The 17,418-nt window shown below is 32.9% G+C and overlaps 1 protein-coding gene across 3 annotated transcripts; it reads left to right on the plus strand.

Moving 5' to 3' along the window:
- Positions 1–5,708: 5,708 nt before the first annotated feature.
- Positions 5,709–12,775, plus strand: LOC107912233 (meiosis-specific protein ASY3). 3 transcript variants are annotated; one of them, XR_005921073.1, is made up of 11 exons: positions 5,709–5,966; positions 6,382–6,623; positions 7,136–8,818; positions 8,907–9,066; positions 9,721–9,855; positions 9,945–10,017; positions 10,117–10,266; positions 10,340–10,398; positions 10,534–10,783; positions 10,993–11,127; positions 11,812–11,876. XR_005921073.1 is itself a non-coding variant. In XM_016840316.2 (11 exons), exons 2-11 carry the CDS (start codon positions 6,591–6,593, stop codon positions 12,404–12,406), a joined length of 2,586 nt encoding a protein of 861 aa, XP_016695805.1. In that variant the 5' UTR covers positions 5,709–5,966; positions 6,382–6,590; the 3' UTR covers positions 12,407–12,775. The 3 variants fall into 3 exon arrangements, 1 of the variants encoding a protein (XP_016695805.1); XM_016840316.2 differs by lacking the exon at positions 10,534–10,783 and adding an exon at positions 12,341–12,775 and having other exon boundaries at positions 11,812–11,903; XR_001688105.2 differs by lacking the exon at positions 11,812–11,876 and having other exon boundaries at positions 10,534–10,668.
- The last annotated feature ends 4,643 nt before the right edge of the window (positions 12,776–17,418 follow it).

Here is a 17,418-nt window from a genome sequence, read left to right on the forward strand (position 1 = left end):
TTTACCATTTAACTCATGTTTATTGATTATACCATTCAATAACACATTTATGAAATTCTCAATTTTGCAACGAAAATATCATTTTAGCTTGAATAACAACATCGTCCTGATATAAATACACTACCACTTATCCATTTACTTTAATTCTTTTGGGCCCATTTGTCACTTACCATCCTTAATCAAATTAGGGAACGGTTACGAAAAATTGAGTACTTCACTTTCACTTTGCCATAGTATAACTATGGTCTTACATATGATCACTTATCACTTGTCCCTGATCAGATAAGTGTAGCTAGGCTACCACTTATCACTTTGTCACTTGATCAGATAATAGTAGCTAAGGCTACCACTTATCACTTTCTCACTTGATCAGATAAGTGTAGCTAAGGCTAACACTTATCACTTTGTCACTTGATCAGATAAGTATAGCACTTATCACTTTTTCACTTGATCAGATAAGTGTAGCTAAAGCTACCACTTATCACTTTGTCTCTTGATCAGATAAGTGTAGCACTTATCACTTTTTCACTTGATCAGATAAGTGTAGCTAATGCTACCACTTATCACTTTATCACTTGATCAGAAGTACTCAAATCCGGCGTTCCGCTCAATTTGATCATTTATTCATATATCAGGCTTACCAACATGTGTTAATTCATAAACCATTCATGACATTATTTCATGCCACATCATATATTGAATATACCATACACACATACTATGAAACTTTATTTTCACACATGAGTTTAAACCATGACCAATAATGCACAAATATAAGTATAATTCATATTTCATCGTTTATCAATTAAAATCAAGCATATGACCAATTATACACAAATCATTCATATATTTCCCAATTTTCCTCCTCCTCCTCTCCATTCCACATCCTTAATGTGTATAACACACTTAAACAACATTAGCTATAATTTCACTATTCACTCACATGTATATTTAAAACTGTTTATCCGAGTCAGAGTCACTAAATTATTTTTATCCGGAGCTAAAGAGCTCCAAATTAAGATCCGTTAATTTTTCCTGAAACTAGACTCACATATCTTCATATCACAAAATTTTCAGAATTTTTGGTTCAGCCAAATAGTATATTTTATTCTTTAAAGTTTCCCCTGTTTCGCTGTCTGACAGTTCCGACCACTCTTCACTAAAAATTAATTATCTCATTGTAAAGAATTTGGATGATGTTTTCGTTTGTTTCTTATAAAAATAGACTCATTAAGGATTCTAACCATATAAATTATAACTCATAATAATTTTTTTACTATTTTTAATGATTTTCCAAAGTCAGAACAGGGGAACCCGAATTCATTGTAACCTTGTCTCACAAAATCTATTATATCTCATGATTTACAATTTCATTGCTCACACCATTTCTTTTATAAGAAACTAGACTCAATAAGCTTTAGTTTCATATTTTATTCATCCTCTAATTCAATCTTTACAATTTTTGGTGATTTTTCAAAGTTACACTACTGCTGCTGTCCAAAACTGCTTTAGTGCAAAATGTTGATTTCCATTTTGCCCCAAATTTCATAGTTTATACAATTCGGTCCTTTCTCAATTAACCCCTCAATTAATCTAATTTTCTCAATTAATACTTTACCTAGACATTATAAGTTGTTACTCAACTATTGAAATCCAGAATTTCCACATATAACTCTATCTTCAAACTCTTTTACTATTAGGTCCCAAACATTCACTTTCTATTCAATTCTTTCAATAAAATCAGCATATGAACAATTTAAAGCTCTAATTTCATGATAAATCATCATATAATTCCAGCACATATTCATATCAACTTTCAACTTCTTTCATAAAATCAAAAACTAATGAATTTAACAAGTGGGCCTAGTTGTAAAAGTCATACAAATACAAAAATTTCAAGAAATAGTCAATAATTGAACTTACTTGTAATAAAAATATGAAGAACCAGCTTGAAGAAGCCCTTCCATGGTGTTTTAGCTGATGAGAATTCAGAAAAATGAAGAGAAATCTAGATAATTCCTCTTTGGTCCTAACTTTATTAAGCAAATTTTGCAATATTCCAATTTTGCCCTTAATTCTTCTCACTTTCTTGCTGATTTCATGCATTTGCCGTCCAGCCCAAATAGACCTTGGGTCTATTTGCCTTTTAAGCCCTCTTCCTTTTATCATTTAAGCTATTTAATCGTTTCCCAAAATTTTGCATTTGTTACAATTTAGTCCTTTTTGCTCAATTAATTATCGGAACTTTAAAATTTCTTAACGAAACTTTAATACTAACTTTTTAACACTCCATAAATATTTATAAAAATTTATAAATATTTATGGCTTGGTTTAAAATCCCCGAGGTCTTGATACCTCATTTCGATTCTAATTATTTTAATATTTATTTCTAGTGCACTATTCACTATTTCAAAATTTTTTCTAACTTCACATTTAACTTATACTTACTAAATTAATAATATTTTCTACCCATTTGTCAAATTTAGTGATCTTGAATCACCGTTCCGACACCTCTGAAAATTCAAGCCATTACATTTTTTTTCTCGTCGGATTTGTGGTCCCGAAACCACTGTTCCGACTAGGCCTAAAATCGGGCTATTACATGAAAAATATAGAAAATTTACATTAAGAGAAATGGAGAATGGAGGAAAACAAAATGAGAAACAGAAGAAAATGGAAAATGAAGAAAAAATAAAGAAAGTTAAAAGAACATAAAAGGAAAAAAAATTAAATTGTTCAAAATGAAAAAATATAGGGACCAATTGTATAATTTAACCTAAAATTTTCATTTGAAATGATGATTTAACTTGCCACGTCAACTTACCGTTACACTGTTAACAACAATTAACGACTTAGTGACTAAAACGTTACAACCCGATGATGTAAGTGACTAAAACGTAACATTTCAAACATAAGTGACTAAAATGTAATTTGAGGCAAACAAAAGTGACTATTTTGGTAGTTTACTTTTTTTTGTTAGCCTAATATGACCATTATAGATAAAACAAATCAATGATTTTTTTTAATTTAATTTCTGTCCACATGTATATCATATCTCAAATGATATAAGTCAGTACAAACCAAAAGTTACACTAAAAAGAAAAGTAAAGTTAAGAATTGTTTGGACAACACAGAGTGATTGAATGAAAGTGTAATTACAAAAAATTGTAATTCCCTAGACATGTTTAGCTGATAGGGTGTAATTACATTGTAATTCTCTATGTCATGTTTGGTAGTACAAATTGTAATTACATAGTTACATAATTTATATTGTTTAAAAAATACTAATTATTATAAAAAATTATTAGCATGATAAAAATAATTTATAAGCAAGTAACAAAAATTAAAATAAAATACTCATATGCATTATATTAGTCTAAAAAAGTAGTTGATAAAATGATACTAATAAAATAACAAGAAAAATAAACATTAGATGCAATTTTATCTAATTGTTTTGGTACATATCTATATGATTATTCGCTCCTTAGCATTTAACATAAGCTTACTATCATCATCTATTAGTCTTTGGCTGGGTTTATCATTATCTAAATTTGAATCTGCATCATTAAGATCATCAAGATTTCCTTCTTCCATGTGCTCTATAAAGTATAGATCATCTCAATTCCACTTATAATTGAAGTTGGCCAAACCACCTAAGCTCTAGGTCCAATGTGAGTAGGATCATTAAGCCATGCTTCATAACTGGAAAAATAAGCATTGTGGAAATACATGTTGCTTAGCCAAAGAAAGATGATGGAGAGTTAACCAAAATGGGCACTAAATATTTTGCGAGAGATCTCCTCCAAATAACTGGTATGGCTATTGAAATCGTGAGCATCAACATGTAGGTTCTAGATCCAAGTGGTAGTAGTAGATCCCTTAGCTATTGTTCTTGAGAAGTGGCTTGGTCTAACCTATTTCTCGAAAGAAGTTGTTACGAGATTCTTATCTACCAAAATTATGAAATATGCAACATGCTAGTATAAAACATTTTTTCATGCTATATTAAGGTAAAGTTGTTAATACGAGAAATATTTTCCTAGAACGAAAAATATATTTTCAACCACATTTTAAAGTCTTGAATGTTTTAAATTAAAGAATTTACGAGTTGTTTATGGTGTTCCTGCTTGGCACCATTATCTCAAATAGTATCATACCCCACAATACGGTATAAGAAAACATTTTCTATTTGCATAATCAACATCGACCTTATAATATTTGAGTTAACAATTCAAGTAGTTTGTAGCTTTAATTATAAAAACTTATATAAATTTAATTTGGAAAAACACTTATATTAAGTTATATGCCTTTTTATAATAAGTAAATTAAATTAAAAATATAAAATTTATAATATATATAACCTTTATAAACTTTCATAACACTTATTATAAATAATATAATTTTTTGTCATAATTTTAGAAAATTATTTTTTATAAATAAATTATGATAAAAAACTATAATATTTTTTTATGAATAAGTATATTTATATTTATAATATATAACAAGGATACATAAATAAATTATGTCTATACTTGATAATAACTTTTATAAATAAATATATTATAACATTTTTATAACAATTAAAAAATAAATTTTTTGACCATAACTTTAGAATTTTTTTAGAATTTAAATAATATATATTTTTGTTATAACTTTATAAATACACAAATTATTTTTATAATATATATATATTTGCTATAACCATTCTAAACACTTATATGTGTTTATACTTATAATATAATTTTTATAACTTGCATAAAATAATTTTTTAAAAGTAGTTTTGAATGCAATTAGCTGTTAATTATTTTAATTCTCATCCTTCTTTCAAAGAATTGAAAAGTATAATTATAAACAATTACACTCAAATCAAATTATTATGTGATTTTCCCAACACTACTCAAATCTAATTATTATGATGCTTTTTCAAGAAACAAAATTTACAAACCAATACAGATATCAATGTAAAATTGGCTTCTTTAATATAAACTCGATTAAACAAAACATCAACGTATGAAGAAATGAGTAGTTGGAAAGTTAGGAAGAAATGGAGGCTTGCACCAATTGTATATAAGATTGACGGTTAAAGACAAGTTTTCAGTAGTGTAAATTGAGTTTTGTACGCAGGAGTACTAACCAGGCTGCAGACTGGATTGCATCCAGGTATAAAAAGGATATGTGTATTGATAACAGTGGGAATTTGGTCTTCATTCTTGATAAGGATGGTTTACCGGCGCCTCCTCAGAATGTTTGATTCTTTGGTATAGGAGAAGCTTGTTGTCTTTCTCTAGTGTACTTGGTTGTGGTGAGAGTTTAATCTGTTACTGCGTGTTGTTTTCTCTTGGTAATTTTCCAATACTGTGTACCGTTGATGTTTGATGATCAATAAATTCTGATTCTTTCTAGCCAAAAAAGAAAAAAAATCAAAGTAAATTTTAATTCTGAATCTTGATATTTTGTGTCGATAATCAGTAATCCCATTTGCGGAGATAAATTAGAATACAATGCAAAATTTGAAGGAAATAAAAGAATAGGATGATAAATTGGAATTTTGTTATGATAATATAACAGATTTTCACGGAGGGGATGAAATCTGTTAGGTGGGCCGCCCCATCACCCGTTGGGCATCTAAACCTCGGTTGTAATAAGAAAAGGATTACAGGGACAGTCTAGACAATTGACTGGCCTCAGAAACATGCGCATTACGCACCAAGCACACGATAATACTTCCCAATACGTTGCAATTTTGGCGTTTCCAGTTCCAAGAAGCTCACAACAAGACATAGATTTCCCTTTTCCCGCTTCTTTTCCTCATTTGCAGAAATTTACTCGAAAACTGACCATTTCCCCCCCTCTCACCCTACGAGTATTACTCTGCCAGTCCACTTTTCTCTTCGCTTCTTTCAACTGTCGTTCAAAGTCGCCGAGCAAAATCGAAAATCCAGCGCACTTTAATTATCCGCTGAAAAGTGAGCCGTCATCTCTCTCAATTTCAATTATTCTCGGATCGGATATCCTTCTAAATGTTATTTCACGTTTTCTTTTAGATCTAAATTTAATTATGTTGTGAATCTATGGCGGTGATCTCTCATTTTTTTTTCGGATTATGACTTTCACCTTTTTCCTTGATTTTACCCCATACTTTTTTTTTATCTTTCTTATACTGTTTTGATTCAAATTTATGCTGTTGATTTTTCTTTTCTTCTAGTTTTACTGTTCATGATTTTTATTGTGATTGTGAACAATTAGAGTTGAATCATTCGCGTTGTATATTTTTTCTGGTTTTCTTGTAGTATGGGATGATTGATTTTGAGTTAAATATCTATATTTTTTTTATGATTTCCTTTGAGACCTGATGATTTGGTGCTTCTTCCTTTGCTCTAGGGTTTGTTTGGTTGGAAGGAGAGAACAAAATCAGAGAAAAAACAGCTAAAAGCTTGGCATCTCACGAGAAAATAGAGAGATCTCCTAAGATTATATCTCGAACGGAGTTGAACCATGAATTTGAAATTTGTATTTTCTCAATTGCTCACCCTACAAGTTGCTTCTAGTAGCAGTGTCTGAATTGTGCATTTCAAGAGAAAATTGTGAGAATGGCAGTAGACGTGAGGCAAAGCTTACGAGAAGTAAGTAGGAAAAAGTTTCAGTTTCTTAAGCTTCATTTTCCTTTTATTGAACCATCTCGCCTCTTTCTTGCTCCAATGGTTTGTACTCAATAATTTACAGATTTGCAGTTTTTGTTGCTAGAGGGCCTGCTTATCATAAGTTTTATTGGATTAACATGTTAGTTTTAGAATATCTATTATTTTCTTTAAATAGTACATGATGGTACTTAAATAGTACTTAATTAGTTCTGCTGTTCTTTTCAATTACGTGCATTGTTTTTCATGAGTAGATTATTTTCCAGTTATTGCCGTTTGTAGGTCTTGTTTTCCTGGAATGTCTAAGTTACTTCATTTTGACACTTTTGAATACTATTTTAATTTTAATTGGTTTAATTTATAGTTTATAGAGCAAAATTTATAACAGTGAACTGGTATTCTTGTTACTGCATTAAGATTCCAGTAAATTACAGCAACTCCAATAACTGCTGCAAGAAAGTTAGTGTCTGATGCCTAGCAACTTTTTTCCCTTTCAGGATCAGATGAGTGACTGTCGAAGTTATGGCAGCAATTTTCATCCATCCAGCCAATCTAGAAAGATTTCGATAGGAGTTATGGTAGATTATTTAGCTAAGAGAAAACCTGGATGCACCAAGGAAGATCAGGATAAACGGGCGAATGCAGAAAGAATCAAACCTAGCATTGGAATTTCCTTAGAGGGAAAAAACAAAGGGCACGCTGTCACAACTTCTGAGGGGAAGCAAACTGAAGATGCTGGGCAGGTGAAATCTCCATGGATTACTCCCAGATCCTTGCATAGAAAGGCTCTTGCTCCAGAGACTGCCTCTTTACGGGAAGAAACTTCCAACCCAAGACAGACGACACTTAATATAGTGGAGGATGTGCCAGAAACATATTCAGCTCCTTGTTCTCCAAACCAAAACTTTAATGCACATAATGTTGGTAGCAAGCAGAATAATTTTGGCCTCATTAATGGCTTTGCCTACCAAAGGAAAGTCTGGAAGGATGGCAAATCACAGAGGGTGGAGGAGTTAAATTTTGCAAATGCATCGAAAGGTAAAGTGGAGTTAAAGCACAAGGCAGGTAAAACTCAAAACATACAATCTGAAACTTTGAAACAGAAGCTGCAGGAGCTGTTTGGCACTGTTTCTTCACCAAAAAGTCTGCAATCTAGTTTACAGTCTCATAAGGTCACTGCCAATAATTCAAAACAAGAGAGAAGTGCTGATCATGTGGTGGACACAGCTGTAAAGCCGAGACAAAATTCAGTTACTGTAGCAATTGTTTCAGACAATCCTAATAAGACTGTTAAGAGGCCAGTAACCTGTCCCTTGATCCAAAAGCGATCTCCCGCAAAAGTGAAGTTTTCCAACACTAAAATTGGGTTATCCTCCAAGCAGAAACATGGAGATAACATCTTCTCTTTTGGTGAAGGAAGATCTGCAAAGCTAGATGGTACTGTCAATGGTGGTTCATTGTTGCCCCGGAAAAGGAAAACTGCAAAGAAAAGTTCTAAAATTGATCCACACCAGGTCTGTTTTCCTGAAGAAAACGCTGCAGATGAGATTAAGCAAACAACATATAGGACTGAAACTCCACCGCCTGCAAAGCTAGCTGGTACTGTCAATGGTGGTTCATTGTTGCCCCAGAAAAAGGGAACTGAGAAGAAAAGTTCTAAAATTGATCCACATCAGTTCTGTTTTCCTGAAGAAAACAATGCAGATGAGATTAAGCAAACAACATATAGGATTGAAACTCCACTTCCTGCAGAGAAGACTTCTATACTTGGTAATAAGATCGAAAGCCTTCCTGACTCCTATAGTGAGAAGGGGAGGGAAAACTTTGAGAAGGTTCAAGAAAAGGACACTTTTCATTCTCCATTGATCAATGAGACACACCGGCAGAGTAATTTTGACAATTCACCAGAAAAAGGGGATAAACAAGAAGATGAGGGAAATACATCCTTGAGGAATTTTTTACAAACACAAGATGATTTCCAAAGTCCAACTTTTGGATTCAAAACACCTATTCTAAATACTTCTGCGAGCCCAACACCAAAAACTGTTGAGATAGAGCAAGGTACTTGCAGTCCTGTACCCTTTGAGAGAGGACTTACCATTGGAAATTTTAGGAGCTTCAGGACATTCAAAACTTCTGGACCTTTTAGCACTAAATCCAATGCAGAAGCTCAGTCACCTGTATCCTTAACTAATCTTTCAGGATTCTGATATGGGAGTTGAATTTATATATCTAGACTTGAGTTTGTGCTTCCTTATTGAGTTCCAGGAAGATACAGTGAAGTATACTAATTCTTCCCTCAGGGAGCCAATGCCTGGTAAGGAAACAATTGATGCAGTAAATGAGCATTCTGAATCATCATCGACATCAGAACAGCAGTGGTCAGGGAACTTTGAAGAAGGATCACCCATTATTAAAAACTATGACTGTAAGTATATAAAATGCTCCTCTGAAACACAATATATGCATTTCTCCTAACATTTATTAGGGAACTCCATTTGGGATATGACTTACCGGTAATTACTTCTAAATAATAAATTAATTGGACGAGAAGAGTTCATATGTGCCCTTCTGGCTCACATGCTAGACATTCTACCTGATTTATTACTGCTGACTGACTCATTATCAGTTGTTGCATTTTCCATAATTAGAAAGATTGGAAAGTTGCAGTTCAATTTTGGCCTCTTTCTTGATATCACACCCTCTGCATATGTCTTTATAATTGAACGTTTGTATTCTCTCTAGGGAAACTGTTTAGAGCAAAAATCATATCATAAAACTACTTAACCTTTGGGATTGCTGTTAGTTATTTTAATATCGTGCCATGAACGATTAAACTATTAAATTCATGGTAACTTATCCTTTGGAGAAGAATTTTTGGTAACCTGTCCCAAAATTGCTCCAAGTTTTCTTAGGCTACTTGGCTGTGTTTCTCAATATACATGCTTAATTAACTTCACATGCTCAACCCACTGTTCATTGTGTATGGTGTATGCATCAGCATAGATTCTTCTTTTCTGATTTCTAAATTCTCCTTCTTAATGGATACTCCTTTGATTCTTTATCCGATGATGTTGTCAAGGTCACAGAGAAAATCTGATCTCACCAGAGACTGTTATTTCTGACAAACCAAATTTCGTGCATTGCCCCATCAAACGGCTTCGAAATGAAGATGTCAAACTTAGTCAATTCAGTCCCACCTCATCCTCCCCAAAAGGCACCACTTCTTAACATTTGAACATCTACTGCTCTTCTTACCAACCCATAGCTTTCTTTCTAAAGTAGTTCTTCTCTATTTTTCTTCAGAAGGGGGAGGAATTGGAGAAAGCTATTGGTTCCAGGAACACTTGGAACAAGACCAAGAAGATGAATTGACAAGGTCCTCATTTATATCTAAACAAAGATTAAGTAATACCTGCTGTTAGTATATGTGGACCATCTTCTTGATTGAGTTGACTTTTGCTTGGTTATGTTTCAGGGCTATTACATTGTTACCTTTGGCTTTAGAAACATTTAAATGCAAAATAGACTCATCTACTACAAAGAAGTCCACTGAGATTTTGATGTCCATTTCTGAGGAGATGAAGTCAATGTTGCTGAATGCTGAGGCTCAGATTGAATCTGATGTGTATGTATTTAAAGCTGAAAGCTTTGCTTACCCAACATTTTGATACTTAAGCTTTGTTTTCATAATCTTTCAGAGGGAAATTGACTGGTCTCAGTAAAACAAAAAGGAAACGCCTGGAAACAAGATTGCAAGGTGACATTTTTTTTATTAACTAATTAGCTTGATTGACCTTAATAAGATTCCCTTGGCTCCTATTTGTATTGAAAAAGTTCTTATATGTATCATGAACTAAACTATTTGTTTATTTTACCAATCTCGATGTTACAGATTGAGAGCCCCAAATACGTGCCTTTCTACTTGTAGTTCACTGGTCTGGCACAATGAGCTACATTTAGCCTTGGTGTTTGAATGTCTACTTTGGTAGCACACATATGTGCCAATGGATTAAGCATGACATACAAGGTTTTGTATCAGAGGCATGCTATTAACATGCAGTCATGTTTTTATTGAGAACGCACATGCATTTACCAAAAGGCATGTATGGGGATCCTACTTTCTGTGAGAAACATGATTACTGGTATATGGTGGAAAGCAAGTGATGCTAGTGTATCCGTGCTAACACAGTTTGACCTTTCTTTTCTTTTCATTTGCACTTGTATTATAATAACCTTGAGACAGGAGTGCTATCGGTCTTATGGATTCTCTTATTTTATATTTATCTTAGTAAATTTAACTGTCAAGGAGGCATTGATGATTTTCTTTTTGATTTGCTTTATTTTCTCACAGAGCAACAAGAACTATTGAAGCTGATACTTGAAAAGTTCAAGGAGGATATTCATCGTCATCTGTTGGATTGCAGTAGTATCCTTGAAGGGATGGAAGCTCACCAAAATGAACTAAAGGGAATCATGAAGAAACAAAGTATGACAACTTTTAATTATTTTGAATAAATTCCTTAACTATGACTGCGTTATTGCATATTGTTTTTGTAGATGTTTCCTTTTTGCTTAAGCAAAAATGTGACTCCATTTGCCCCATTACAAGACAGCATGCTTTCCTTGCCACTGACACCTGGTGGTGAAGCTATTTCCATTGAACTTTTCGTTGGTGGTTATGAAGTAATTTTATGTGGGATATTTCTTGGGACATCTGGGATTCATTGGGATATTGATTGATTCTTAATGCATGGCTATTTCGTTTTTACATAAATTACTTTTATTTCAGTGTTTCTTGGATATGACCTCATCTAGGGTATTGCGATGCATCTCAATTATGAACATTGGTCTAAAGGATTAATAAAGACCATGGTGTTCTAGGTCCCATTAACACTTACGTTTCGAAAACTCAGCATTAGTGGTTGCATTCAGGAATATAGTATTTATGAATTTCATCGCCATATTCTCATATTTTAAAAACTGGCTGCACTGCAACATTAAACCGCTTACTTAGATTTAGAAGCAGCTAACAGTTCATTTGAAATTAGAATTCGATGTATAGTCATAGAATTATGTTTGAGTTTGACAGTCTTTAGTGCATATATATAGATAGTATTATGATTAAACAATATTGTGCATTTTGAATGCCTGATGTATAGTCATATTACAGAAGTGTCACACCAGAAGCTTCTCATGCATGCGGAAGAAACAGCTAAAATCCAACTCAGTAATGCTGAAAAAAGAATCAAAGCTGTCCGTGAGGCAAGTTTTTTGTTTCTGTTTATATTAGCGCTAGCTTTTCCACAATTCAGGCACATGTGTAATCCACATATTACGTTGGGCACCCACTGCCCAAATGCTTGGTTCTGGAAATATGGTGATACGGTTACCAAACCTTGGCGAGTAGGTTTAGATATATTAAATGGGTGCCACTAGACTGTAAGATTTGTGTGGGCTTGGTAATCTATGCCCTTGGGTATACAGCACGCTTTTATATGGAGTTTCATCACTAAGTACTGATGGTTAACAAGTTTATGCTGGAATCTATCAGTTGCTACCCACTTTCTGCTGAGTCCTCATACTTGGGATATTCTTCATAGACCATTCATTTTTAGCACTCAAATTCTTCATTTGTGTTTTATAACTGAATGTTTTATACCCTGAATAACATACATGTTTATCGTCCTGATTTAATGCAGTCGGCGAGGGAAAAGATGCTCCAGCTGAAACATGTAATAGCTGAGTGCTTGAACGGTATATGCTAAACTGAGAGGCCTGAAGATTGACTTGACATCCTATGACATAAGAAGTTTGACTTGGAAAATTTTGCATGTCCATATATTTTCCTAATACCTTATTCTACTTTAGCTCCTTGATTATTCACTTTAGTTTACCCAATAGAATTAGAACCTTATCTGTAATAGTGGACAATCACTTTTTGTTTGCATGGACTGTACTTCCGTTCTTGATGCCTATGGTGCTGGAGTAGTGATAGATTTTTATTCTTTTAGATAAAAAATGTAAAGAATCTCTGTGACTACGGATAATTAGATTTATGGCCCGCAATGATGAGACTTTTCCTCCCAAGCATTTTTAGAGGATTTTGAATGCAGAAAGCATTTTGGAGATTCCAATATTGATTATAAGTACATTATATCTGTAGTAACTCTTTTGTTGGCTTTTATCTGCGAACTGAGATGGAGCCACTGGTATTTTGGTCGGTTATCTTTCCAAGATCATCGTAAATGAAGGAAAACGATGGTACAATTTTCTTTGTTGTAATGTTGTTTGCCACTGCATATTTGCAGACATTAGCGGGAGCGATAATCCCGGTGATCTTATCCTTGGCATTATACTTGTTGTGTTGAATTATTTAACTTAAAAAGTATGTTTGTGTCCAGGGGCCGGTTATGGAGTTAGTTTCTTCATATTTCACGCTATTCCACCACTCCTTTTTCTATGCCCCACCATCCGCTGTTCGGTGTGATATAACAAAACTAATTTGCCATTCTGGTCTTTTTCATCAGCATGGGTGATGGGACCAAAGAAAAAAGCAAACCCAAATAAAATAAAATAAAATAGAAGACAATATGGTCTTTTATTTGGCGGAACACTGTTGCAAGAGACCAGGTGAGGAAATTTCTGGGGTTTCTCAGGCAGACACGCCAGTCTTGAAAACGAAAGGCTTCGAAAATCGGGCGCATTGAATATGGAATTAGGTTCTCCAATTGACATGCATTTAATGTTGGTTGAGTTTGGGGCTTTCATCGTAGTATGATTGTGGGGGCCTGAGACCCTCCTTAGCACTGTCGCTCTCTATCTATCTGTCTGTTTTCTCCTAGAGGATTGGTTGGTCACGGTTTTGCTTCGTCGACCCTGTTAATTTCTGCCTGAAAGACGAAAATTTCCACCAAAAGAAAAAGGAATAGAAAAAAAAGAAGAAGAAAAGTACAAGGCAAGAAAACATAGGGGCACGTGAACCATAGGGTTGATCACGTGATGTACACGCTTTTTTCTTCAATATTTGTTCAGTTCTACCATGCGATGCGAGGGGAGGATTTGATTAGATGCTAGTGAGCGCGACTAACTATAGAAATGGGTTATTGGAGGGCGGTGGCTCCACTTGGGACTGTGGCTACTCCTGGTCCTGACCCCCCATCCACGTGAGTGAGTGTCATAGATTCCTTGGTGGGGCTCCCCCAAATATGTTGGCCTATGTCTTCGTCACGTTTTGAACCTTCGTTTTCCATTTCAAGATGATGAAGATAATGAAAATGATCGCCACTGTTCGTTCATTGGCATTCTTCTTATTCATGCTGATTGTCAACTGAATTACCATTTTGGTGTGGCTTTCAATTAATCACCTACTAACTGTCAACTCAATCACCATTTTGGTGTGGCTTTCAATTAATCAATTAATGTATTAATGCTTCATCCAACCCTTCTTGACCCAGCAACTTGCACTCCATTCTTTTTTTAGACATTCCATTCTTTTAACTTTTGATTTGGTGATATTTTTAGGATTGATGTATTAATTGGGGTTAGAATTTTGTAGTTAATTTTATATTAGGGTTTAATGGGGAAATTACCAATAAAAGTCCCTTTATTTTCAAAATTATCGAAATGGGCCAATTTCCCCCAAAACGCGTCCACGTTAGCGCGTTGTCAGGGGATAAAGCAGGAAAACGCTTCATTTTCCTATTTTTTAGGGTTAGGGTTTTTTATAATTAGGGTTAGGGCCTGGGGTTTTTGAGTTTTTAGATTTTAAGGTTTTAAGAAAAAAATTAAATAAATGAGGGTTTACGGTTTCTTAATTAAATTAATTATTAATTTTAAAAAATTAGATTAGGGTTTAGTGTTTATGGTTTTAAGGAAAAAATCAAATAAATTAGGGTTTAGGGTTACTTGAGTAAATTAATTAAAATTGCATAAATGAAAAAAAATATTAAATAATATTTAAAAATTAAATTTAACACTTACCATTTTCATTTGTTCGACGGATATGTGTTTATCATCGAGACGAATTAATTCTCCGGCCATTGCTAACACGATCAAATTTTTTTATTTAAAAAAATAAATTCAAAAAAAAATAGAGCTTTTTCGAAAAAAAATTAAAGAGAGCTTTGAGAGGAATTTGAGAGAATATTAAAAGATTGAAGATGGAAAGGATTTAAGTGTGAAAAAAATGAAAGGGGGGCCTATAGTTTTTTTTTACCGTTGGGGGGTTACCAACAGTAAAAAAATAGCCGTTGGTACTGTAGCAGACACGGGGAAAACGCTTCCTCAAGGAAGCACTTTGTCCACGTGGACACAAAGCACGCCCTCAAGGAAGCGTTTTCTGTCCACGTGGACAAAGCGCTTTCTTGAGGAAGCATTTTCTTGCTTTATCTCCTGACAACGCGCTGACGTGGACGCGTTTTTGGGGGAAATGACCCATTTCGGTAATTAATTCAGGACCTGACCCATTTCGGTAATTTTAAAAATAAAAGGATTTTATTGGTAAATTGCTCGGGTTTAATTTTTTTTCAAGTTAATTTTTGAACTTAAAAATTATTTATACATTGGAGCTTAAACTTTTTTTTTATTCAAATTAGTCTCTAAATTTAACAATTACATCCATATTGAGACTTGAACATTTTTTTTCGAAATAAAAAGGTTAAGTGTAAGAATGAACTTAGATTGAATAAATTCAATCTTAAATATAAAAACATTAAAATCGGCTAAATTTAACCCAATATAGAAATCATTACAATGTGGAGGCTTAAAAAATGGATTAACCCATGTAAATTTATTTTATCTTACAAGAAAAAAGAAATCTGTTTGGACACTTTAAAGTTTTCGGGTACAAGTATATATGGAAAAGTCAAAGAATAAAATATACCCTTAGATACTTGCAAATATGTATCTACTTAGATTCTCATCTAATATTTTATTTGGAAAGCTTTAAAGTATATATTATTTGGAAAATTTTTCCTACCCAAAAATGCAAAATATATTCACCTATTCTTTATAATTTTAGAGTTTAATTCCTATACTTTTATTTTTAAATTTTTTAGATTTTAAAATTCAGATCTAACTGTTAATACTGTTAAAGTTGTTTTATTAAATTCATATTCATTATAATATCATTTTTCTAGTTACATTGTTGTCAACAGAGTAAATTTTTTATTTTAAAACGTTACATCAATACAATGATAAATAATTGTAGTGCATTTTCTAGAGGCAATCACGATGCATAATCCATTATTTTTAATGCAACTTAGTATTAGTTAAATGTTAGGTAACCAGTACGTCGATATTTGCTTACATTTTGTTTTGCGTGCAAAAGACGTTGGAAACAAATACAAATGATATTAATGTGAATAATAGAATCTTATTAAATCAATCTATTTGAAAAATTATAAATACAAATGATGAATAAATTACACTTAGAACACTAAATCCTAACAACCACATTTATCTGCCATCACCGTCTCTAGCACCATATTATACACCGCTTGTAATGAAACACATTATGGTTTGTGGCATGCATTCGGCATGACGTTCTCGATGATTTGCCTTTTTTACATTTGTAATTATATTTTATGTATTTTATTCATTTAATTCAGTAAACTTATAATTTATTCTAAATGTATTTTGTTTGTTTAATTCATTTGAGAAATACTCAATTTTTTTTGTTATCTATAATATTATTTAAATTTCTAACTGAATTTGAGTTATAAGTCAACTAGGCACTAACTCAATAAGGAAAATTCTAAAAATTTCGTTTCGTTTTTAAAATATGTTAAGTTGTTCAATGACACTTTAGTCTTTTATTTAAAAAAGAAAATAAAAAATTTACTTAGAATGGGATTCGAACTTATACAATTTTCATTAAAAAAAACTTAATTTTACCTCTCAACTAAATCCTTAAGGTACTATATTTCATACATTTTATTATTATGCATGTAGACACTAAATTCAATCCGGATCTAAAAAAATCAAATTTTTCTGATCGAATTGGACTGTTTAAAAATTGGGTGATTTTAAAAGTGGCCTGCTCTCTGTAGCATGTATATGTTTGCTATCCGTATCATGTTTTTGTAATTTATGTTTATTTCATTGTTTTCTAGTTTCTATGGTTTTCATCGGTGTTCTTTACTAGTTTTGTTTTCGACATGGAAAAATAAATTGAGAGTCTTAGCATAGAGGATAGAGAAGAAGAAGAATGGTTTCTTCCCATTGATGTTGAATTGCGAAAATCAGTTTCCGAGCTTTGTTTGGTAGGATATTTTCAAACGGCGAGTATGGTGCACTTCTCGATTATGAGAAACACGATGGCTAACCTTTGGCACCCTTTGAGACGAGTTTAGATATCAGATTTGGGAGAAAAATGCTATTTGTTCAAAATTTTTCATGAGTTGGATATTGAGCAAGATTAATGGGCTCCATAGACTTTTAATAACCATTTATTATTTTTTTCACCGTTTATAGGAAGATGAAGAGCCGATGGAGGTTTCTCTTATTTTCTCATCGTTTTGGATTCAAGCTCACGATCTCCCACTGGGTTTTTTTTTAGAAAATATTGCGAAACAATTTGGTGATTTTGTTGGAAAGTTCATAGAATATGATACAAAACAGTTGAATTGAGGGATGAAAAATTTTCTTTGAATCCGAGTGCAGATAGATGTCTGAAGGCCTTTGAAGCGAAGAAAGAAAATTATGATCTCTCAATCGAAATTTACTTATGTGCAATTTCGGTATGAAAGATTAATCCTTTTTTGTTTCTTGTATAGAT

Source organism: Gossypium hirsutum, chromosome D11, assembly GCF_007990345.1.
Source record: "Gossypium hirsutum isolate 1008001.06 chromosome D11, Gossypium_hirsutum_v2.1, whole genome shotgun sequence".
Taxonomy (NCBI): Eukaryota; Viridiplantae; Streptophyta; class Magnoliopsida; order Malvales; family Malvaceae; genus Gossypium; species Gossypium hirsutum.